At 41.5% G+C, this 23,947-nt stretch overlaps 1 protein-coding gene across 1 annotated transcript in view; it reads left to right on the top strand.

The window, feature by feature from the left end:
- Positions 1-8,398: 8,398 nt before the first annotated feature.
- The window catches only part of PPP4R2 (protein phosphatase 4 regulatory subunit 2), a gene marked incomplete at both ends in the record, with an annotated part of 30,377 nt that continues 14,828 nt past the window's right edge, over positions 8,399-23,947 (top strand). The window contains 2 exons of the mRNA XM_082004460.1: positions 8,399-8,432; positions 9,237-9,318. Coding sequence (XP_081860586.1) covers positions 8,399-8,432; positions 9,237-9,318 — 116 coding nt within the window. The remainder of the gene's footprint in view (positions 8,433-9,236; positions 9,319-23,947) is intronic.

The raw sequence follows: 23,947 nt of genomic DNA, 5'->3' as shown, positions 1-23,947 counted from the left end.
TCTAAATCTCGTAGGCTGCAGCTCTCCTATTTGGAACAACGAAACGCTCGGTTCACTGAAGCAAAGCCCTGGAGCTCGCTTACCCACAGCTGAGGGACCCGGCTACTGGAACAGGCTCTCTCTCCCCTGCCCGCACCGCTGTGTGCGCATCGATAGCGACCACTCTGGCTCCAGGAGACGCCGTGGAGCACGGAGTCTGAATGGGACTCAGCTATGATTTTACATTCATCCTCATAAGTGTGATCCTAGTAGAGATAACTTCTCTGCGTGTTCTGTGACATTTAGAGCTGGGGATAAAGTACCACTAACAGAAAAAAATGTGAGACTAATACTAGGATAAACCTTGGCACTTCATCATCTTTAGCACAAACTGCTGATAGTTTAATTTAAAATAATTTCCCACTGCTTCAGGAAGTAATTCCTCTCCTAAGAATCAGGCACCTGTAAACCTAAAGGAGCCAACTTCTGGAGAATGTTTTGCTCCTCTCCATCAGATATCATCAAGTGTGGTGCTGGTAAATAGACACCGCGGACCTGTCCAGAGGGGGGAAGGCGCAGGTACATGGGTTGTCCCCCACAGAGGCTGGAAACGTTCCCCACCGTGCTCTCGAGGCAAGTGCCTATCTGCACGGGGATCCATACAGACTAGAGCCTCCCGCTGGCGTGAGATAAGGAATTGCTATTTGTGCTTCAAAAGAAATAGCAATGTTTGGAAATACTCCTTTCGTTCTGGATCAGAATGAAAAACAAACTGTCAACGCTTCCTTTGAAATGAAAATGAAAATTGAGACGAAACACCAAAATGAGAATCAGCATTTAGGATGAACAAAGCACTTTGTTAATGTTTTCTTTTGAGGTAAAATATTTTGTTTTGACTTTTACATTTCTATAAATAGACCGTAATTACTTATGTTATTTTGTGAAAACTACAGTATAGTCCAAAAATGTGTAACAGTGTCTTAGAACTAAAATATTCTGGACGTACTGAAATAATGATGTTGAAATGACATGACCCTTTTTTAAAGAAAAAAGTGTCATCGGTTGACCTGTTCCTGCAGAAATGTCTTTTGTGAATCCTTCTGAAACAGGTTTATTCTCTGCTGTAGTGGTCAGAATTGTGCAAAGCAGGTGCCTTCTCATGGTACACACCTTTAAAAAAGGATCTCCTTCCGTTTCTGTTCCTGTTTTGAATACTGGCTTCCTCACACCTGAGACTCTGGGTGAACAAACAAGTCTGGTTTTAGTGATCTTGTTGTTTGTAGAGTGGTCTATGAGAAGCTTTCTGTCCTAGGGACATGTGGGAGGAAGGTGTGAGAAAGCAGCTTGGAAAGAAAACTGCACTGGCGCTGGTTTGCCATGGGCTCTCGGAGAGTAAAAGAAAATACGCCGGGACTTGTGTGTGAGTTCAGGGGTTAGACGCTAACGTAGGTAAAGCCTAAAATGCTCTATCACATCTAACTGTTCTGGGTTTTTTTTTAATCTCACTGTAAGTACTCTTCCAAAATAAAACCCGACTCCCACAAATACCATTTCTAAGTTTTCAGCCTTTTCTGGATTTAAGGCACCACGTGAGCTATTCTGATCTTGTGATACTCCCGAATCTTCCAGTCATATTAAAAGCCTATCAAAGATTTTTAGTCATTTTCTTAGAGGAGGGATGTAATTTGTCTTGAAGTGGCTCTGAGATACTTTAAAGAAAAAAACAAAAAACTTTTCCTTTCTAAATGGTTCAGAGACACACAAGTTTTTAGTGTCATTTTATGGTACCATACTTGAGTTTCTGCAGCTATAAATTAAAAACCAAACCAAGCAAATAAACAAAACCCCTAACATCCTTTTGTAAATCCTTTGATGTGTATCAATGTACAGTATTTTATGAAGGTCTAAGTGGGTCTTGAAACATAGGGTTGTTCTCATTTTCTTATTGTTCTCACTATTTGGATTCTGCTGCATCTCACTTGCTTGGGCTTGTATTGAACTGCTACAGATTCTTTCAAAGCACATGAATCAATTTTGGTTCAAACACAGTTGAAATACCTTACAAATTGCTGTCACACATCAATGAATGAAATTACTTTAAGTCAGGTCAGGTCAGGGATCTCGAGATACCTAATCTAAGCTTCATTACCGAAAGCAAAAGTATCTGCTGGTCCTACACCCTCCATCATTTTAACCAGCATCGGGCCTATTGATCTGTGCCCAGGGCTTGGACAGTCTGTAATTCTGTGGAAACTTTCAAAAGTCTTACAGTCCTAAACCTCAAGAATCAGGTTTTGTTGTGGAGTTAATGACCTTCCAGGGCAATGAGATAAGGTAGCCCAGCTGAGCCCCCACCGCTGCTGAGGCGAGCGTCCTCCGGTCCTCTGCTTGCCCATGTGCTGCGGCTTTTTCCCCGCGCTCGCTGGCCGGCCACGCTGCTGCAGGAGATGCTGCTGCTGGTGGTGGTGACAGCTGCCCCTGCAAAAAGAATAGATTTCAACTGGATCGACATGAAGGAAGGAACCAGAAATGCAGGAATGCCCATTTTGGGTAGTAGTGCACATGAATCCCTAAAAGGTCCATCAGAATCGGCAATATGATTATTTTCTGCCCCCTTTTTTGTTTTTGTCTGCAAAGAGTGTGGTGTGATTGCATTGCTGTCACTTGTTTTCTAGTTTGTTCCAATTTTTGTTGGTATTTCACAAAGACGAGAGTGTGGCAGTACATATAATTATACTATATAACTTAGATGTTACTGCTGTATCTTCCTTCAGTATGGATGAATATGAACATAAGTCTTGTCAATGCTTAATCTGAGCTTATCGAGTGTAAAATCAAGTAATAAAATACAGATTTGTCCAAGTGCATCAGGCAGAACTAGGCTCATACTGTAGGCAGGACCTGGTCCTGGATTCTTTGAAAACTCTCCAAAAAATATGTTTTGCAGAAGTTTAAAAGGAATCTAAAATGTAAATATGAGCAAAGCTTTGTGTAAGTTTAAAGAAACAAAGAAAAAATATGGATTGGAAAACAAATTTCTCATCATTCTTTAGGTAAAGGTTTAGAAGCACCACATCTCCTTTCCTACCAAGATGATTTTTCTTTCACTGTTGATTCTCAGTAAATTCTCCAAAAGCAGCATCGGGAACTGACACAAAATGAAATCATACTCTCCATGTATGTTTTAACAAAGTGTGCCAAATACCTTACGAAGAGGAGTAATATAATTTCTGTTTCATTAACGAAGAAACACAGGTGTGATATCCTAACTCATTTGCTTGAGATCACACAACAAATCAATGATGAAACTACCTACAAGTTCTTTTGCATTCTAGGATTATATTTAAATGTTTCTCCTTTTAAAATAGAAGGAAAAGATGATCTGCTCTGAACTGAACTGTTTCAGTTACTTGAGGGGATGTGGGTTTCAAAACATGCAAACCTCCCCTAAGCTGAGCTTTATCTTAAAACGCATTTGAAATAATCTTTGGTACCACACAAATACACCAATCGTTCATGTACTTCCTATGCTTTATTTCCACAGAAAGAACTGTGAGTTTTGTTTTGTTCCTGCTCCAGAGGAGATGGTTTTAGTTTCCTCAGAAACAGGTAGATATTATTTGCATATCTTTAAACATTTTCCCTGAAACAAAACAGAAAACAACAGTGTTATCAATAAATCTACCTGTCTGTCACTGGACTTCCAGGACCTCTTGATGTCACAGTTCAATGTCTTCTTTTTTGGGGGGGAAAAAAAAGAAAAATTTCTATTTAAAATGTCTTTCCTGCAGAAACCAAGAAGTTTTTGGAAGTATATTATGTGAAAAACTGATCATTTTTCCTCTAGCAGGGCGAGGAAGAGAAAGAGGTCTGAAAATGGGAAGGCATTTTCTCTCACTGCTCCTCCTGTGGTAGAAGGGCAGGAGGAGAAAAGACAGGGAATGTGGCTTTATTATTTCTTTTCTGTAAGTTGGGGAATGACTTTTTTAAAAACAAAAGATTCTTGTCTCTTTGAAATACTTTTTCAGTGCAAACTGAGAGTTCTTACAGTTGGGCTGGTAGATTTATGTACACATTCTCTATCAATGAACAGAGTCCTCAAAAAGAGGACTTCAAGAAAAAGGAAGAAGTTAGACAATTTCTGGTGTGTCAGCACATACAAGGATTCAAAGGCATACTGGAACTGTAAAACTGAAACTTCTCCGTGAATCAGATTCGAGTTTTTCCAGATCGTAAGCGTTGCTTTCCATAGCCTACTGGTATCTTCAAACCATACAGTCATACTGTCGTCTTTTACGATTGTGAAGAGGGCCCAATCTAGTCAAGTGTCTGTGTTTTGTCAATTTAATTAAAAGCTCTCTCAATGCAAAGATAGTTGTAACCAGCACATCACATTTTGTCTCTCTTCCAAAAGTTTTGGCTTTGTCTGGCTAACAAGAGAGAAGCGGGCATGAGCCCACGAAGGGCGATCGTTCCATTAAGCTTCTTGAATGGAGTTACTGGCAAAGCGGCAGACTTAAAACATGCAGCGTTTCTTATGCATCACTTCTATACCTATGTAAAATAGAAAATGCTGACATTTTTTTAAAGTTTTTGAATAGATTTGCCATCTAGGCTGACCAAAATGGAAGGAATTAGAAAAACTGCTCAACAATGAAAAGCCAACCCTAATATATGGCTGGTTCACTTCTTGAGGGTTCTACCACAACATGAAACAAAGATCTTCCTTCAGCGTCATCCCCAACATACCACCTTTATTTTTATGGTAATTTATTTACTATACTACAGGTATGTAATAAGTGCTACACTTCAGAAAATAAAAATCCGCTTTTTTTCATAATAAGAAATAAAAGGCTCGGAATGAACCCAGAGGCGTTTTTCCCTATCAGGTAAATCTTACGGAAATTTTCCTGTTAGCTTGTATCTCACTTTTAGAGACAAGATCTGAGAGTGGTGGCCCCTGGTGTCTTTACCCGTCTTCAGAGCAGGGTCTGTGTCACACGGCAGTGCCAAGGAAATGTGTAACTTTTAAATAGCAAAGGTGCAGAAAGTCCTAGGGCTGCACGCACGCCTACCGCATCATGCGGCGTTAGAATCAAACTGCACCTGTTATTTTGTGAGTGCAAAGAAGTGGCTCTAAAGCACTTAATAAAACGCTTGAGTGTGTTTTATTCTATTACAAACTGTTAAATTAGTTTTATATTTCTGTACAGAATGTAGTACAAGAATTTAGAAAAAAGCCTGTTTCTTTTCTTTTTTTCTGCAACTTCCTTTTTTAGAAAGAAATGCTATGTTGACCCAGTTTTCAATAGTAATTCTAGGTATCTTGGGAACAGCTGTATTTTTTTTTTCTGTTTTAAAAGAACAGGCTAGCAACACAAAATTCCTTTCAAATTGACAATTATGGGCTTTATTTCATTGGTTTTAGTGATACCTGTAAATGCAAATGACATGGTGTTTAGGATGATTGATTTTGCTCTCCTAAGGTTTTTTTTAAGTAGGTCGTGTAACTGTATGAGACTTCAATCTGCATGTTTCTGTCTCTCCAGGCTTGTTTTGGCTGGTGGGATTCTTTAAGAGCAGTCATGCTGAGAAATGCAGTTCCTCGGGAAGAGCTGAAAACTGTGAGCATGTGATCAGCTCTGAGAATTATTAGAAAGAGCAAGTGTGCTGGGGATGTGAGCTAATGGGGTATCTGGGGGGGTGGGGGGAAATGCAGTCAGCTGGGGTGTAGAAGTTACTTAAGCGAAGCTCTGCTCTAGGAAGGGTGTGGTTTCCACCCTTCTGCTTTGCTGGAGGTTGCAAAGGTAAGCTAGTATTTTTGTTACTTTAACCTGCCTTTGATTCTTATTGTTTAATTATAAGAGCAAACTCACGTAGTTTCCATTAGTAGGGGTGTCTAATGCTAGAAAGGTAAGTACGCTGCAGAGTGCTTGAGGCAGGGAGAGTTGTGGTCGCAGGGCTGCAAGGGCAAGGTGTGCAATAATGAAAATTGTTAACGGTGTCCGTGTCTCTATGATGAGCAAAGTGGTCAGAAGAAAAATAGCAGCTAAATTCACCATGGTTTTAATGCCGTCTGACGCATTGGGCTTTGTTGGTTGGGTTTGGGCAAGTGCTCTCTTCTTCGTCTCTCTGGTCATTTGGTTAATAGAGGTAATGATGCTGGCTGGCTGCAAGGGAACGTGTAACACAAGAGACAGTTACAAGAAAGTGAAAAAAGTGCCAAGTCGTAAGTGTTGTTGTTGAGGTTTCTCATGTAATTGATGCCCAGTGGGGAATGCCATTTTCCTTTTAATAAGCTGAGAATCGATCCGTGGCACAAAAACCAGACAATTCCCTTGTAAAACACTTAGAAGTAGTTGCACTTTAAAGCTGCACTTACGAAAGCTTCCAGCTATTCATACTTGGTCAGAGGGAGTCCCAAAATACAAAATCTGACGTATCTGTACCTGCTGTAAACTATTTTTAGAAGAGATGCGTTTTAGAAGTTTTTAGAAGAGATGCGTTTCCGAAGCTCCCCGCCGTGCTGCGGCACAGGAGTGCAGCAGCTCGGCTCCCCTCGCGCTGGCAGCCAGGACCGCGGGCTGCAGGATGCCTACTGCTAAAATAGACGTCTGGCCCTGCCGGGTACCTCGAACAGCAAAGCCTCTCCCAAAAGGTCGGTTTGTTAAACCCTGTTGCTGCTTTTCTCTCTTCCTGCTGACCGGGGAGAGGGGCTCGTGGAGGTTCATTAATTCCCCTTGGCCTGACCACAGCCTTCTCGGAGAACCCAGAACTTTCTAAGGTCTGTTCATTTTAACAAAGTTTTTCACAATAGTATGAAATAAGGATTTTGTGCAGCACATCTGTAAATATGAAACCTTAAATATCCCTGTTAATATGATGTTGCTCTCCAACAGTCAAAGACTTGAAAGGTTCTTGATTTTTAGAAGCCATACTTTTTTTTTTTTTTTTTAAAATAACAATTGGGGTTTCTGCATGATGCACTTGCCAGTGGAGACTATGACTTGCACACCTTGTGGATCCTTTCCTGCTTGGTAAAAATCAACACAAGAGGTCAGAGAAAACAGCTTGCAGCAAGGGAATGCTTGCTTTGGGTGCCAAGCTTGTTTTGTAGCCATTTGTGGTGGTCCACAAACTGGGCCATTTTGCTGTGACGTTAGCAGCGTTTCTAAGAAATGTGGCCATGTCAGAGGCTTTCTGTTGAGAGAGTAGAAAAGTTAGATTGTAATGCCAGTGGCCCTACTTTTGGGGGACTTCTCTGAGACGGTACGGCAGAGTACGCGTTTCTGCTGTAGGCACGCTGCTCCACTCTTACTTGCCATCGGCCCCGTGCCTGCCTGGCTAACACTGGCCATGACTGCAGCCGGGGACGTGCCCGTCGGACAGCACAGGCACCTCTGCGCCCATGGCCGCCTCCGTGTGCAGGCCTGGAGAGGAGACTGGGCCACGTTCCAGGTCTATATCAGGGTTTTACCTAATAGCAAACCACCGCAGATGTGCCAGCTCACGTATGCCTAGAATAACAGTTGGCATTGATACTTGGCTTCCTCATTTACAACTTCTTTTTGTGTGTGTGTTTGTTCAACTAGCGTTTTGCTTTCCTCCCAGGAGCAGGCACTGCATGTCCCCCAAGTCCTACCGCGGTGTTTGCGGTGGATGAGCCCATACGCAGCCCCTGGCCTCTGCTCCCCAGGAAGGGCTGAGGCCGTGGGGACTTGCTCTCCTCTTCCCCAGAGCTGGCACAGGGCGAGAGGGGGATCATCCCCAGGAGTGTGGGTAGCGGGTGCCGGGGCGAGAGCGGCTGCTGGGCTTCAAGGTGCACAGTCGTGTGGGAGAGGCAGGCGGAGTGACGAAGGGGGAAGATGACCCCTCCTCAGAATGAGGGGGGGCTGGCATATCCGTGCACAAGCACGCATCAGGTGTGAGGGCGGGGGAAGAGCCGTCGCCCTCAGCCTGAGGGGAGAGGAAGGAGCACAAGCTCCCTGAGGGGCCGAGGCGGCCTCGCCGCTCAGGCAGGCGCTCCGCCTGCCCATCCCCTTCCCCGAGGATCGGCGCGTCGGGGCCGGCGGGAGCAGGCCGGCCGCTCCCCGGCCCGAGCAGGCGGCGAGAGGACAGCCGCCGCCCCCGGCCCTCAGGAGCCTCTCGGCTCCTCCCGCCCTCGCTCTGGGCCGCCGCGGCCCCGCCCCGACGCCCCGCCTCCCCGCGCGCCCCCGCCCCCTGGCGGGAGGAGGGTGGGAGGGGGAGGGCGGGCTGTCGGGGCCGCGCACGGGGACGGCCCGGGCGCCATGTTGGAGGGTTGCTGAGCCCGGGGTCTCTGTGTGTGCGCGGCGGCTGCAGCCCGTTTCCTGCGCGGGGTGGGGGGGGGGGCTGGAGGAGGGGAGCAGCGTGGAGCGGGGGGGAGACGCCCAGGCGGATCATGGATGTCGAGAGGCTGCAGGAGGCTCTGAAAGGTGGTGCCGGGGCTGGCCGCGGGGGGTGGGGGAGCGGTGTCCCCACGCCGGGGGGAGACGGGGGTCTCCCTCGCAGCTGAGACCCTCGTCTTTGGGGGAAGCGCCCTTGTCTGAGGGCGGCAGCTCCTCTCTGCCGGGGACGAGGGTCGGGGCTCGCGTGCTGTGGGGAGAGGGGTTGCCGGCGTGGGCGGGAAGGGGGGGTCCCACAGAGCGGGGAGAGGCCCGGGGGTTCCCTGCGGGGAAGGGGAGGGGTGAGCCCCGCTCCCCGCGGCCCTGGCGATCCCCCCGGGCTGGCCCCGGGCTGCGGGCGGGGGGTGGGGTGGGTGGGGGACTAGCAGAGGGAGGTTAGTGACCCCGCCGGCTCCGCTCCCCCTCCAGGCCCGGGGCTCCCTCGCCTGGAGTGGCCAGTCCTGCCCCGCATACCTGCCCGCCTCCCCCTCTCTCGGCCCGCGCCCCTGCCTTCGCTTTTTCTCCCTCGCCCGTCCACTTCTGTGGTCGCTTGCCTTGCTGGGTGCAGCCTGAGGAAATCAGCGTCTTTCTCTGTTTGTGGCTGCTCAAAAGAAGTTGCAAATCAACTTTTGCTACTTGGACGCATGTAGCTTCTCCACGCGAAAATATTAAGCGTTGTACAGGGTTGGGAAGCTGGTGGAGCTCTTTGGAGCAGCTGCAGTGCTGTGAAAGTGAGAAAATATTTTTGTGGGAGCTGTGCTGGTCGTTAAAGCAAATAAATCGCTAATTATTATGAATTTTTGTTCTGTCCTATCTTCTTTTACCATTCTTTTTGTGTCATTCTTATACCAACAGATTTTGAGAAGAGAGGAAAGAAGGAAGTGTGTCCGGTACTGGATCAGTTTCTTTGTCATGTTGCTAAGACTGGAGAGACGATGTAAGTGACTTTTGGTGATCTTCAGTTGTAGTGTGTAACACTTCTGCGTTTTAAGTCAATGGGGTGCTACCTGGATTCTCTTTTTGTCAGTCAGTTGCTTCCATGAGCTAAATAAGCTTGCCTTAGTTCCCATTTAATTTTGGATCGATTAGTTTTATTTGCTTGTAGTTAGTTTTCTCTTAACAGGGAGACTTTTTCTATAGGCTTTGCGCAGGGGACTCTGTCAGGTCTTATTGATCCTGCTTGGCACTGTAAACCTGTTGCTCCTTCTACATTTTATGTGACATTCAGGTCATTTAAATGGAAAGTTTATCTCACTGTTGTAGTATCTATTGTATACTGTTGTACTGTCTGTTGTATACAGTAACTAGTAGTAGTATTTACATAAAGATATGAATGGCTTAGATGGTTTCTTTCCAGGCTTTGTATACCATTCTGCGTGACGATTGTGTCTAAATGCTTTTGATGAAGAGGGGAGAATCACGTAGGTGCAGAGGAGGCGTATGGGAACTACTCTGAATTTCCGTAGTTGCTGGTTTTTCAGCTCGCACACGAGTTTGACTTTTCCGGGACTTTCTCTCACAGATCACTCTCGCGGATTTCCGTCTGAAGGTGTGATGTAGCTGGAAGGCGCCGTGTTACGCGCTCCGTGTCAAGGATGAGCGCTGGTGCTGCGCTGAGCGACTTCCTTGCTGGCTCACTATTTGGCAGGAAGGGGAAAGGCTTCCCTGGGTGCGTTGCTGTTATGTTGCTCACTTTCTGGCTCCCAGGCTGTCTCCTTGTTTTCGAGGCCTAGTGCCAGGCTACAGGCTTCAGCAAAAGATACGTGTTTTTGCCAGTCTCTTATTAGCAACCAGTGATCGCAGGGGCTTTGTCTTGTTTTCTAGAATCCCTCTGACTTGTAAGAGGTTTGTAGATTTTGGTGCGTGTTTGGGTTTTTTGGTTTTGTTTTGGTGTTTTTGTTTTGTTTGTTTGTTGTCAGCTTGCTAGTACTATTTGAATTAATGGTTTTGAAAGAAAAACAAGTTCTGAAATGTGCTTTGCTCTTTGAATATAAGGCTTTGGCTCAGCAGAAATATACAGCTGTAGTGTTTAACATTTAGGTGTAGTACTTGGTGTGGGCTCACTGTGGTGTGTTTGTCTGTAACATGTTTAAAATATTTTTCTTGTTCTGAAATATTTCTTCAGGCTGTTTTTATTGTTTCTGCCTCTGTTACATATATTCTGAAGCAATCTTAAAAACTGATAGTATAGGGGCAAGTTCTTGGGGGAAATTCTTCCCTGTGTGAAACTTGGAGAATGAATAAACTCCTCATTTTATTTCCATTTGGGAAATCTAGGTGTGTTGTTTGTTTGTTTGTTTGTTTTAATTACTACTACTTGATTTTTACAAACTATTGCTTAAACCTGGACTGGAATCTATCCTTTGGAATGTCATGCAGACCCTGGCCCTCTGTTTCCAGGGTTTCTTTTTTTTTTTTTTTATTAAGGTTTGTAGCTTTTTTCCAGCATCCTTGAAGCTTTTAAAGTTGCATTAAATTGTTTTTAAAGAAGTGTCAGATGTGAACATCAGATGTATCTAATATAATCTGGAGACAGATATGGAAATACTGTTCCGTAATGTTTAATTTGCTTCCCATTATCTACCAGAGTCTGTATTTCTTCATTAAATATGCCTCTGTTTTCACTGATGTCTAGTGTATCAAAGGAAGAAATGAGTGAAAATTAAAATCTTATGATAGACATTCATGTAAAGATTGGTAATATGCATTATAAGAACTTAAAGTATTTTTAAGCTAGCACGGCTTCACTGCTGTAGAAGTGTTCCTGAATACCCAAATCGACGAAATGCATGTTAATTCAAAATGAGCTGAAAATTCTTCATTTCCAGTTATATAAAAGTAACTCTATTATTGGTTTAGACTTATATTAAATAAACAGATTGCCTTGGAATGAGAAGATGAAATGTAAAATAATAGTTTGTAGTGACATTTATTAGAACTTTAATGAAATTTAGAGCTCAATTTGGGGGGGGGAGATGGTTAAGTCGGGGTTAATTACACAAATGGTTTGCAATTGTTGAAAAACAATGGATCTTATTCAGTCACAGCCTGTTCCTAAAGTAACAAACAAAAAGTACCCGTGTGAGTGAGGACCAAGGCAAATAAGGACAAGTGAAATGTGAAGTATTTTTGCTTTGACTTGTTGTTTATAGGAGAGTTATATAGTGTTCAGGGGGGTTCTCAGCTTTTTAACTTACTCCACGATGAATACGTTGGTGTGGGGTTTTTTTGTTCGTTTGTTTGTTTGTTTTTGTTTTTTAGATTATATACTGCAGTCTGTGTCCTGGGTCAAATGTATAGTGTTCAAATGTGCACACTGCTCGCCCCCAGCCCCAGCTTCGGGACATAGTTGCAACAGATCTTGTAAACAATTAGTAAAGGTAGTTTGAAAGGGTTCTAATGAAGTAAATGAAATTGACTTAAGGTTCTCATCAAAGCATGATGGTGGCATACATAGTTTGCTTAACAGATTGAAAACAGGGGCTCATGTAAGGCCATTGGGTACCTCCCTGCCCCCATTTATTTCAGTATGCTTATTCATCTGAGTGAGTTATGAACAGGTAGATGCAGGTTTAAGTTAGGCTGTAATTTTACTAGTATTTCTTTTGGCAGCAGTCATGGCTGACGCAGCCCTTGTGTCACTATTTTACTTGTGCTTGTTGAACTGTTTATGTAGCTGCACGGTGACCTAGAGCAGGAAACTGCTCGCAGTTTTAAGTAACTTTCTTTTGACAGTAGTGTTTCTAACAAGGTTCAGTTCATTGATCCAGCTTGTTTTGTCAGCCTTAACAGGGATGTTAAACCCCAGTGCAGCTGAAGAGGTGGCATAGAGGAGGAAGAAAGGGTGAGAGTTGTATAAGCCAGTGCCGCAACTACGATAAGGCTCTTCAGAGTGTGTCTTCATTGTAATTAAAAGTCTTTTTCATGACAAGGAAGGTCTGGATTAAAAATGGTGCTAAATTTGGTTACATTATCAGCATAAACTTAGTTGTGTTATCAGTACCATGCAGTACAAGCCTGATCATGCAATCACGTTTGTTAACTACATTTATTTGAAGCTTAAGCTATCTTCTTGTGCAAAGTTAACCATTCACTTAGTTATTTGTGAGACTATGGCTTGAATTTACAAAAGCCAGTAAACTTGCTTCTGTTCACTTACAGTAAAGGAAAGGTTCGATTCCTTGGCTACTTCGAAATATTTTTGTTTCTTAACGGTTGCTATGGTAAGACTTAGCCTTAGGTGAAGTATAAAGTTTATGGTTCAACCTCTTGTAATCTTGTGTTGAGTCTTAGAACTTTTTTATTTTCAGAGGAGTGATGTACTCCTTAAGTGACTTGACTTTTTTCTAAGATACTAACATGGAATTTCTTTAGTGAGACCAAGTATAGTCAGGGAAGTTCATTATAACCTCCTTTTCTCTAGTTTGTAAAAGATCAGTGTGACTTGCAAAAATGACTGAAGTGAAGAGATACGACATTTGTTAGACTTGATACTTTATCTGAAAGACTTCTTTAAAAACAGGATATGTTTTTATGCTTGTTTTTTTGTGTAAGAAATCCACTTATTTTTTTCTGAAGTAGAAGCGGCTTTAAGAGGCAGTACAGAAGTCACAGCACTGCAATATTAGAAGTGAATTTTTTTTGTTCTTCTCAAGAATTAAGTGATCTTCATATCCATTCTTTATCAGTTCTGATCTTGTGTCTTGTATTTAAAATATGTTTTCTGTTACATCTTAGGAAATTCTCTTGGATTTAAAATCACTCCTTCAATGGCAAAAATGTTTCTAAACCATTTATTTAGGTACCTCACCAAGAAAATCCAATTTGTTGGACTGGAAAGGAAAACTAAAATTTTCCTTTCGTTCTAAAGCTGAAAATAAAACTTAGTAAACAAAAGCAATCAAAAAGTTATGTCAGTTTTCTGTGCATTTCCCCCACTCCTGCCCTGGGACAGGCAACCTATAAAGCACAGTTTTAATGGCTTACTGTAGTGGAAAGTATAATACAGATGCTTACTGACAGTGAAGGAATCCAGAAATAGGTGGTGAGGTACCGAAATCTGGAGAAATACAGTATATGGGCCGAAATTAACAACTGTAAAATAGTTGTATGCTTAAGTAGAGAACACTGGCGTGGCCAGGATGTAATGTGGCTGTACCAGTTCTGTGAATGCAGTATAAACAGCCATTAAAATACACTCTGTTTTTATTTCATTGTATAGTCAGACTGTTTCCTCAGAGTTTTCCCAGGAAGATCTGAAATGTTAATTTGCACCTCATCTAAGCCTGAAGACAGCAGTTGTCTCTTCACTAGTTGCCTTGAGGACTAACATGAACGCTTTTCTGCAAAGTATCTTGAGTCAAGTTTAATACCTCTGATTGTAGAGCAAATAGGAACATATAGTATCATCATAGAATAATGTAAGTTGGAAGGGACTTCTAGAGGTCATCCAGTCAGACCCTGTACTCAAGGGGTGCTAATTCCAAACTTAGTTTAGGTTGCTTTGGACTTCATGCAGCTCTTCTGAAAATCTCCAGTAATTGCAATTCCATAGCCTCTGTTTGGCTCCCTGTTTCACTGCTTAACCCCAGGCACTGGGAATAAGGTTTCTCTTGGAGCAACCTGGGACACTGCCTCTTACCCCTCATTTGTGCGTGTCTGAAGGAAATCTGTTTCCAGCTTGCCTGTACACAGTTACCCCTTCAGTGGTGAAAGACAGCAGTTGGATTCCTCCACCATAGCCTTCTGTTTTCCAGAAGATATGCTGCCTTAGCTTCCCACCTAGGCTGTGTGCTGCAGCTCTGTTAACTGTCTCAGCAGCCTTCTGCTCATCTCACTCCTTCTGCTCTCATTTGTATTGCATGACCCCAAACCTGATCTAGTTTGTGGTTATGAACTCTTGAGTGCCAGGTAGAGGGGTATAACCACTTTCTCTGATCACTGCGAATGTAACCCAGTGTGCAGGCAGCCTTTGTCACAGCGAGGCCACACTGACAGATGTTCAGCTTCCCATCTACCAGCACAGGTAGTGGCCTCAGTATTGACTCAGAGCAACATCATTTGTAACTGGTTGCAGTTAGACTTTGGACCCCATTGACCACAACCACTGTTGTGTTGGCCTGATGGATGGTCCACGGAGTCTGTAGCTATACAGCTTGGCTAGAAAGATGCTATGGTAAACTGTGCTGTATGTCTTGCTCAAGTTGAGTTAAGTGTCCGCTGATCTTCCCTCAGTGACAGGTAGATCAGGCATGATCTGCTGTTGGTAAATTGTATAACCATAAATGTAAGTTACATAACCATAGTTCTATCAAAGGTAATGCCAAAAAGTATTTTTGACCATTTGATACTGTTTCATGTACCCTGTGTAACAGTGAACGTTTTTTCTTACTACCTTTTTGGAACGCTCTTCTGGATAAGTTTAGCTTTTAGATTATTTTGTTAGAGCAGTGAGACTGTCAGCTGTAGAAAAGAGATGAATGGAGATACAGTAGCAATGAACATGTATAAGAATAAGTTCCCGTTCTCAGCTTTAGTGCTTTAATGATGTATCCTGTATAGTAATTTCCTTTCTTATGTTACAAATATGTAGGGTTTTGTAGCCATATGTCCTTTAGCCTATTTCACATGCTTTAAACTTAATTCTATTCCTCTATAAAGTAAGTTCTCTGGTTTTATTCAGCTATCAGTTTTGTTGCTTGACATGTGAATGCTAGTGTTTTTTGACTAGATTGAAAATTTTTTTCTGATTTGGGGGCAAATCATTATCAAGAAATCTTTAGAACTATTGGGGTAATGTAATTCCTTCTAAAGTCTGGATTTTTTAAATGAAATAAAACCATTGTCAAGTTCCTGCTATAATAAACAGGATAACTCTGAAAGAAGCCTGTGTGCCTTTGTTAGTATAGGCCTCTTCCATTTCCATGTTCTCAGTGAAGCAAGAGATCTGAGTAAACTTCCTTGCATTGTTTCCTATTATTATTCTTCACTAACTCCATTCTACTAAGTGGCTGGAATTATTCCCCACTAATACCATTCCCCTGACACTGTATTTTCTGTCTCATAATCCACTGATGTCTCCAAAGAACAAGAATCTTGATTGAAAAGCCTGCTGATTTATCTTTGTCAAAGATAGTTTAGCTTTCTTGGCTCTTTTTTTTTTTTTATAATATAGGTATCAAACGTACAGTTGAAGTACTTCAGAAGATTCAGTTGTGGTGTAGATGAAATCACTTGCTCCTTTAGGAAACGCACACTAATGCAGTGTTTTATTTTAAATGCTGCGACTTCGTATCTGTTGGGAGTAGGGTTTACAGTATAAAGGTGAAACCTCATAAAATGTGCATGATGAACTGATCCTAATAAACTTTAGTCTCTATAGGATATATGTGTAAGGAAAGACAAAAGGCAAACTCCACATAGCAATGTTAATATTTCGGTGTAATTGGACTATTTTAACTGCAAATGTAACTATGCTCATGCAGACTTTCATTTGCGAGTATATCTTTTTTCCCTGTTGCTGTAAACAGTCTGTTCTTACTAGTCTTCTTGCAGACAGTTCCCTGTTACTTTGCACGGAAAACCACCCCATCATTTATTCTGTAGCAGCTAATACAGTTGCGTGTGCTTCTGATGATCACCTTAGTATCCTTCTGTTGGTGTCCTCCTATTCTTCAAACTCAGTTCTCCTGCACTGCTTAATCGGATTTGTTCTTATCCTGAGCTTCAGCCAGTTCTTACCTTTACTTCTTAATGTTTCTTCACAGCTGCAGTGGCTGCCTCAGCATGACTGCTATCTTTTCCAGTGGGCCTCAAGTCTCCTGCTCCATGGTGGCCTTGCTTATTACTATTTCATTTGAACTACTTTCCCAGACATTTGGGTATTGTTTCACTTCCATATTAAACTTTACAGTAGCAAAATTGTTTTCTGTTTTGACCTTGTATTTGATGAGCCTTGCTTCCTCTGCCTGCCTTCAGATTTTGGGAAGGTTCACACATGATGGCACATGTCCGGGGGAAGGAACAAGGCAGTGGTGCACACGGAAGGGAGGATACGAAGCAGTCTGGTTGTCTTGGAGGGGGGTGTGTGTGTGAATTACCAGGTTTGTGGATAAACCAGGCTGGTGTTGCTTTTCCACAAAGCTGGTGTCTGGCAGGTCTCAGTTTTAGAAATAATACTACTTTAAGACAGTTACAAGATTTCCAAGATGGCTACACCCAATGAGGCTTTGCTGAGAGGTGGTAAGGGAGTGTGATGATGCATAAACACCTAATGCCTGTCTGTTAGGTCACTGAGGTAGGGTAGGTACACCTTGTCAGCCCAAGCGTAGCGTGTCTCAGCTGAACTGCCAGTTGTGTGGATTTTGTTTCTGGTTTTGTAAGGACTTAGTAATAGAAGTGCAGTTCACCTGATCCTAGTAGTACTGCTTTCAGACCTGAGTGAAGCCTGTGATTTTTGCGGGACAATATGTGAACTGGCAAGCACAGGAATACAGTGCAAGGTAAATGCAGATGCAGAGTAGTTGCATGGGGTGCATTTTCCCTCATCTGGTTTCCCAGCTTTGTTGCTCGATATAGTAAAGATTTGATAGTAGTATCTCAGTGTGGTCTACTCTTCTTCTGAGGTAACCTGTGGGTCTCTATGCACTGGTCATTTAACGGTGATAGTTATACTTACCAGATGAGTTACAGCATTTCTTTTGTTTATTTGCTTATTCAGTGGTCTATGTTAGTAGATAATGGGGAATTCAGTTCGTGTGTGGAAGAGGTGATACATTTATATATGCAATTATCCAAACATAAATTTTACATTACTCAAAGTGATTTTTCTGTAGGCAGCTCCTATAGAGAGAGTAACTTGAATTTGCTGTAAATTCAGGAACACTTTTAAATATGCTTCACTTACTGTATAATACTCTTCTGAAGTTTTGACTCGTGCGCTTCTGCTATACAGGTTTATTGAGAAAGTGTCATCTATTTCATGTTTCTGTATTCTGCCTGCATCGACTCCAGCGTACTACAGAATTATGTTGCGCCTTTGTCTGGATTATTTTCCTGTCCAATATCTACTGAATGGGATGCACTCTGAATTGTGTTATGGAATTCCTGCAGCATTATACAATGCACAGCATCACTCTTGAAACGTGCCTTAGTGAACGCTAATCTGTTCAGTGATACTTTATCTGAAATGGAAATAAGTAAGAGTAATTCATGGGATTGTAGAGTTGATATAAATACGGTTGTCTGAACTTCAGCAAAATGTCTAATCATGTTAAAGGCAGATCTGCACTATGTAAGTGGTTTTTGGGAGACACAGATAGTGCCTGTCTGCTATTGATCATCTGTTTCGCTAGTGCTATTCAAATGCAGCTACAGTTATCTTTGGTAGAGCAGATGAATATAAATGTTCTTGGGGCTTGTGTGATTGTAACTTGTGAGAGAAGTCAGGTATCTTCAAGCTTTTGTGCTAGTCGTTTAAGTGGTATTGTTTACAATACTAAGGTTGATGTGAATGTCCTTTAATTAAAGTTTAAAGGTCAAAAATGAAAATTCAATAATATGGTCACTGAAATCATGCCTCTCTGAATAGTTATTCCTACTATAGTTTGTTGTAGTAATAACTAATCAAAGTCTGGCATTAAGTGTTGCAGAAATTTGTAGTAATCTTGAATGTGTGTTCTACAGAAAGGAGGCAGATGTCGGCTAAGAAAACAGTTGCTGTACACAAAGTGATTACTGAAAGTTCCTGAAGAATTTTGTGTGTTTTATAATTAAATTAGACAGGAAATATTATTTAGAAGATTCAGATTTCGAAGTACACAAAACTCAAATGATTTTAAGATAATCTAGTACAGAGGGTGATAACTAAATTTTTTGTAAAGGTAAACGTAATAATTGCACAGGATATTGGTAAAAAAAAATTATCCAGAACTGGTGAAACAAAATTTGTTGGGATAAAGTATTCTATAAAATATGTGACAGCAGGAAGATACTAGGTCTGCATATATTGTGGCATAAGTTTAGTGTGGCTCCTGAGCTAGTGATTTTTCTGCATAATAGGAAAAAAAGAAGGTAACTAAATGTAAATAAGTAAGCCTAATGATAGTTGATATTGCTCAGATAGGAGGACTTGGCTGGTATTTGATGCTTATCCAAAAGTCTGTGTTTGTAAGACTTGGAGAGCTTTATAGTTGTTGTGCACTTGATAGGAAAGTCAGTGTCTGGGGTGATCATTCTACTTGTAATCAAACTTGAGATTTATAAGAAATGTTATTTGTATATGTGCATAAATGAAATCAGATGAAGAATAAGAAATAAGAGTAGGGCAAGAATTTACTTATGGTACACAGTGCAGAAGCACAGTAAGTGGAACAATTCAGTTAATACACCAGTTTATTCTTACCAACCAAGGGTAACTTCAAGTAAATTTTCAAGCGGAAGAGAGAAATTTAGTGAAAATACTATCTACTTTTACTTTTGCCAGATAAGCCACTGCTGGTGGAATTTTCAAAGGCTTTCAGTTACTTTGTGCCTATTCCTTTTCACTCTCCTGTAAGGAATTTAATTCTTGACTGAGGAATCTGTTGTAGCCTTGTACTTTTTCATTTTGTGGCAAGTTTTTCCCGTAAGTACCTTTCCTTTTCTTTTATTTTTGTTTGGTTTTAGATAACTATATTTATTAAGAAATGTAGTTTTCTTGAAAAATTATGAGTCGTAGTTCAGATTTTTTTCTGTTCTCTGGAACAGCTGTATTCTATTGGAGTCAGCTGAATATCAGGAGAAATCAGAATTAGTCCCTTGATGATTCCAGATACTACTTTAATGTCTTCATTGTCTGCCTGTTTCCATAACTAGGTCTTAATCTTTGTTGTTCCTGGCAGTAGGAGTAGTAATTTGCAAGTAGTGCCAACTGAACACTCATGCTACCAAAGTAGATGTAGTTCTAATGTATTCTAGTTTCTGTGGTTCTGGAATGAGCTCGTCATGCTCATAAGAAGGAGAGCAAAGACTTAATTTAGTCTGACAACAATCAGTGAGTGAAAATGGAAGAATACCTTCTGTGCTTGTGGGAAATACCAGTTTTTCCTCTTTTGAGCTCTTCAATATGTTTTTAATTAAAGTGAAAGGTAACATGAGGTCAAATCCTACTGAAGATAAAATATGAGAGCATATTAATTTTACGTGAGTTACCAGGTGAAAGTGAACAGGGCGCTCCCCCAGGAAGAGTGCTTGCTAGAGTGTTTTCCAAACAGGACTAGAGCTTTTACAGCAAAGCACAATGTTCCAGTAAATTCACCAGGCTGTATCACCTAAAGTTGAAAGTTTATTGCTCATTCAGAAACATGGATAAAGAATCTAGCACTTGATTATGGTTTTAATTTAATGTTGAAGGATTTGTCTGCTTGCCAGAAGCATTTAAGAAACAAGTCTGGATTGATGCACGGGAGATTTTACTGTGTAAATCTGTTGTCATTGTTTGGAATTTCCCATGTTGATCTGCACTGTGTGGATGGTGAAAGTAGCAACAGTGTGCAAAATGATGATGCTAAAATGAGTTGCATCAAAATAGCGAGTATTAAAGTAAAGCTAGGGAAGGGGGAAATAGAAAAAAGTTTAAAATTCAATGATTATTTGAAGCAAGAGTGGAATTAAGTAAGGTGTGTTCTTTTATCTGGTACATGAGGCAGCTGCTTAAAGGAATGGCTCTGCTCTCGACTAGTCACATCACACATGTTACTGTTCCTTATCTGTAGCATTAGTGTTGTGGTTGGATTAGTGATCTGCTTCACCTCCCTGTGTGTGGGATCACAGGAATGCGTGGGAGCAGCAGAGCAGGTTTGCCCCTTTCTGTGCAGGCCAGGTACGAGGTTAAGTACGCGGTGGGGCAGCACGCTCCCTCTCTGTGCGGATGAAATCCTTGCTGAACCGCAGTGCAGCTCATCTCCCTGGTAATGGGAGTTCAGTATTGCCAGCTTGCTACCCCTGAATTTTTCCGAGGTATTTTCTGAAGAACTTGAAAACCATTTCTGTACCATTGAGCACTCCTCACTAAGAAGCAGTCTTTACTGCTTATATCATAAAAAGTGAAATAGTAATTCCTGTGCAAAAGCTAAAATGTCAAATGGCAAGAGATTTTTCTTTTTGTATATGAAAATGGTGGGCATTGTGTTTTACAGGCAGTTCTTAACAAGTTTTTTAGCTTGTGCACCCCCTTCTATGTAACTGTGTACTTCCAGGTATCCTTGTTTATACCCAGTCAATATCTCTGAAATTAGGGTGTGCTAAGTAAGGTGAAGATGAAAACAAAACAACAAAAAGTAATAGAGGGAGTAGGCTCTATCTGCTGTCTTTCCATCCCAATGAACAGAGATGACAGAGGAAGGAGATGAGTGAGAGGAAGAGAGTGGCCTCAGTTTTGCTTCCCCCAAGGACTGCAATCCATCAGTTCCTCTGCCCAGCTTTAGCTCCTGACTCTGCTGGATGAGGACCCCTTCCGTGCGTTCTCTGGTTGCTGTGCTGGGGAGCGGGGCAGTCTGTCCTGGGCAGGCTCCCGACACGGCCCCCCAGGTGCTACCCTGTCCGCAGCCAGGGGAAGGGAACCACCTTGGGGCTTCTCGTGCCTGGGGATAAGTTCTGTGCTCTCTGGTGGCAGAGATGGGCCTTTGGTTTGAGAAGTGGCATATTCTACCTTGCCCGCAGTATTCCTTGTTGGATAAGTCTCGCATCGAGGCTGTGGAAGAGCACCCTGGAAAGTTTGCTGCCTTGCATGGGGATAGGTGAGTGCTGGGTGCACTTCATTTGCTGTGCCTTCTGAGTTTTCAAATAGTTTTGGAGATTCCACTGATAGGCCAGAATAGAAAAGGAATTAACTTGTTTTGGATGGAATTTTAATTTTGCTTCTGTCAGCCTGGGGAAATTACTGTGTTCTAGTACGTCTTAATTTTCTATGAGGTCTACAGCAAGGCACAAAAGAGAAGAAACAGTTATTAAAGTTGGCAAGTTTTTTCATTTAAAAACACCTGTTCCTTACTAGCACTAGTCTCTGTGGGAGTATAATCTAAGTCAATAATGGGGGGTGGGGGAGAGCTAATACAAGTGACTTGTATCTCTCACTACATGTTAAGTGAGTCCCTTGGAGATTGTCCTTTGGTTCTTTCCTTCTGTGTTTTGGGGACCTTGCCTTAAAATCAGTTTAGCTGAACATGAAGTGTTTGCATCCTAAATACACTATTTTGTACTTTTTTTTTTTTTTCTGCTTGTCAGAGAGCTATTTAATAATAGGGGAAGGGTGGAGAGGGAAGTGCTCCCTTCTTTTACCAAGTTCTGATGTTTCTTTTATGGCCTGTTCAATGAACAGAATCAATAGTAGATCTTTGTTTTCCTTTTCATGTTACATTCTTTGTGGTATATAGCATCTCTCCAAAACAGATGGCATCCTCTTAAAATTTAAACCAATTTTGTATAATAAACATTGTGAAATCTGAAGACAGACATCCCACTAGGGCTCCTGGGACTCTTTATGTTTTAAGTACATAGCTAGGTCTCTAGAAGCTTAACATCTTTCCAGTATAATGTTGTTCTTAATTAAACTTGTGATATGTGAAGCAATTCCAGAAAGATTTACAAAATAATTGCAGTACCTTCATTCCAGGAGGTAGACTCGTTTCAGGCACTCTGAATTTTTCCTTCTGTTCTTCAGTTAATTTTAGGTATTGTCCTGCTTATCTTCCACGGGGATTATTGAAGTTTGAAACTTAAAATCCTGTAGAGTTTGCCTTCAGTGTGTAAGCCGTATCTGCTACCTTAGTGTTATGTATGATATTTTAATACAGTAGCTAAGAAGGGAGATAGGTAACTTGTCCTAGTTGTTTTCTGCACTTGTGGAGGCTTGCAGTCCAATCTATACTTCATGTTCAATCATGTAGTAATGTGTCTAGGAACATGTCTTGTAGCAAAGTCTTCCAGTGTAGTATTAAATACACGAGAAAGAACTGTATCACTTGTTCAACATGGATGTTTTTTCTTAAAAATAGTAGGGAAAGCACCATGTTTGTATGAAGGAGGTAGGGATAGCGCATTTACAACTTTTGTCTCTGTTCCTTCTTCTGGTTCTCTGAAAGTTGATGTCTTTCTGGAGAAAGACGTCATCATCTTTCTGATGTCTTTCTGAATCTGTGATTCTCCAGATTGCAAAACTTTCTGTTTCAGGTTCTTAAGTTGCCTTTCACTACTACTTCTGTTACTTGGTTTTTAATGTTTGTCAAATCTGGCCCACACAACTTCGTTAAAAGTTTCTGTCTCTTTGATCTTTTTGTTGAAATTAAGTCTCCCGAAGCAAATATACCAAGTGGCAAAAGAATCAAATAAAAACATGTCCAGTGGTTGGAAAAAAAATCAGTTAATTCTCTGGCATACAAAAAACATCTCAATAGTGCAAGCTGTTGACAGAGGGTTCTCTTCTTTTACAATAACCACTGTGGTAAGGGAGGCAGCTGTTTTCTCAGTTTCATCAATACAAACGTTTTGAGTAAGCTGGAGATAAGGGAATGGGGGAGGAAGTCTTTTGCACTTGGAGTGATAGGATTAGATTATTCCCATGTAAACCGAAGTCTTGTTGTTGATACGCATATTTCGATAGACTAATTCAGTGCAAATCATGATAGTAGAGAAGCAATCATACCTTGCAAGCAACTTCTGCTAGTAATTCTTCTTTTAAATCACAGCATAGCATCAGATTTCTTGAATGACTTTGTCTAAGGTGACCTCTGTGCCTTGAAGAGTGCTGTTTATAAAATAGAACTGGTGGATTTCTAAACTCGGTTGATGTTGCTTGGCAAACTTTGGTTGATCTGTAGTAATGGATTAGTTCCAACAGAAAATCGTGTAGTTCAAGTACAGTTTGCTTTTATTAGAGAACAAAGTTATTTAGGATTATGTTCTTCCTTGTTTCTGCTCTGGTAATGCTAGGTTATGTCCCTTGTCTAAGTTAATCTTAATTCTTCCTTCCCTGTGCGATGGCGATATTTTTGCTGCCTCATCAACTTTTAGTGAATAAGTACGTTGTTGTAGTACTGCTCTGACTGTAGAGTTTCCTTACACTCCTTTGTGTCTGCCTTCATAAGGCTTTCTTGTCTTCGCTTAGTAATTCTGACCCCATCCTGGGGTTTTGCGTGTGTGTGTGTGTGTTCATTTTTTTATTACTTATTTATTGGTGGTTTTTTTGTGTAGCCTGTCATTCTGTTTAATCTCTGCTTGCTCATTTCATGTCCTCTGTCTTCCTCCACCCATTTTTTAGCATTTTCTCATGCTACCTCTCTAATTATATTTAAATATCCTCAGGAGTTGTCTGTTCGGTCAGGTGCTGTCTGCTTTCCTGTTTAACTTCTGTAAAACACAGCTGAGTATCTTCAAACACTGAAGTTTCTTCCATCCATGTTTCTTTTTATGTTACTAATTTGTACTTAAATTGCAAGGTCAGGGACTGCACTCTGGTACAATATTATGGTGTTAAACATCTTTTCATACCATAAAGCACAGTTATTAGCATATACTAAATCTAGGACACA

Source organism: Phaethon aethereus (assembly GCF_964289735.1).
Source record: "Phaethon aethereus genome assembly, chromosome: 11".
Lineage (NCBI taxonomy): Eukaryota > Metazoa > Chordata > Aves > Phaethontiformes > Phaethontidae > Phaethon > Phaethon aethereus.
Note: the sequence above shows the minus strand (reverse complement) of the source record. Positions and strands in the feature narration are given on the sequence as shown.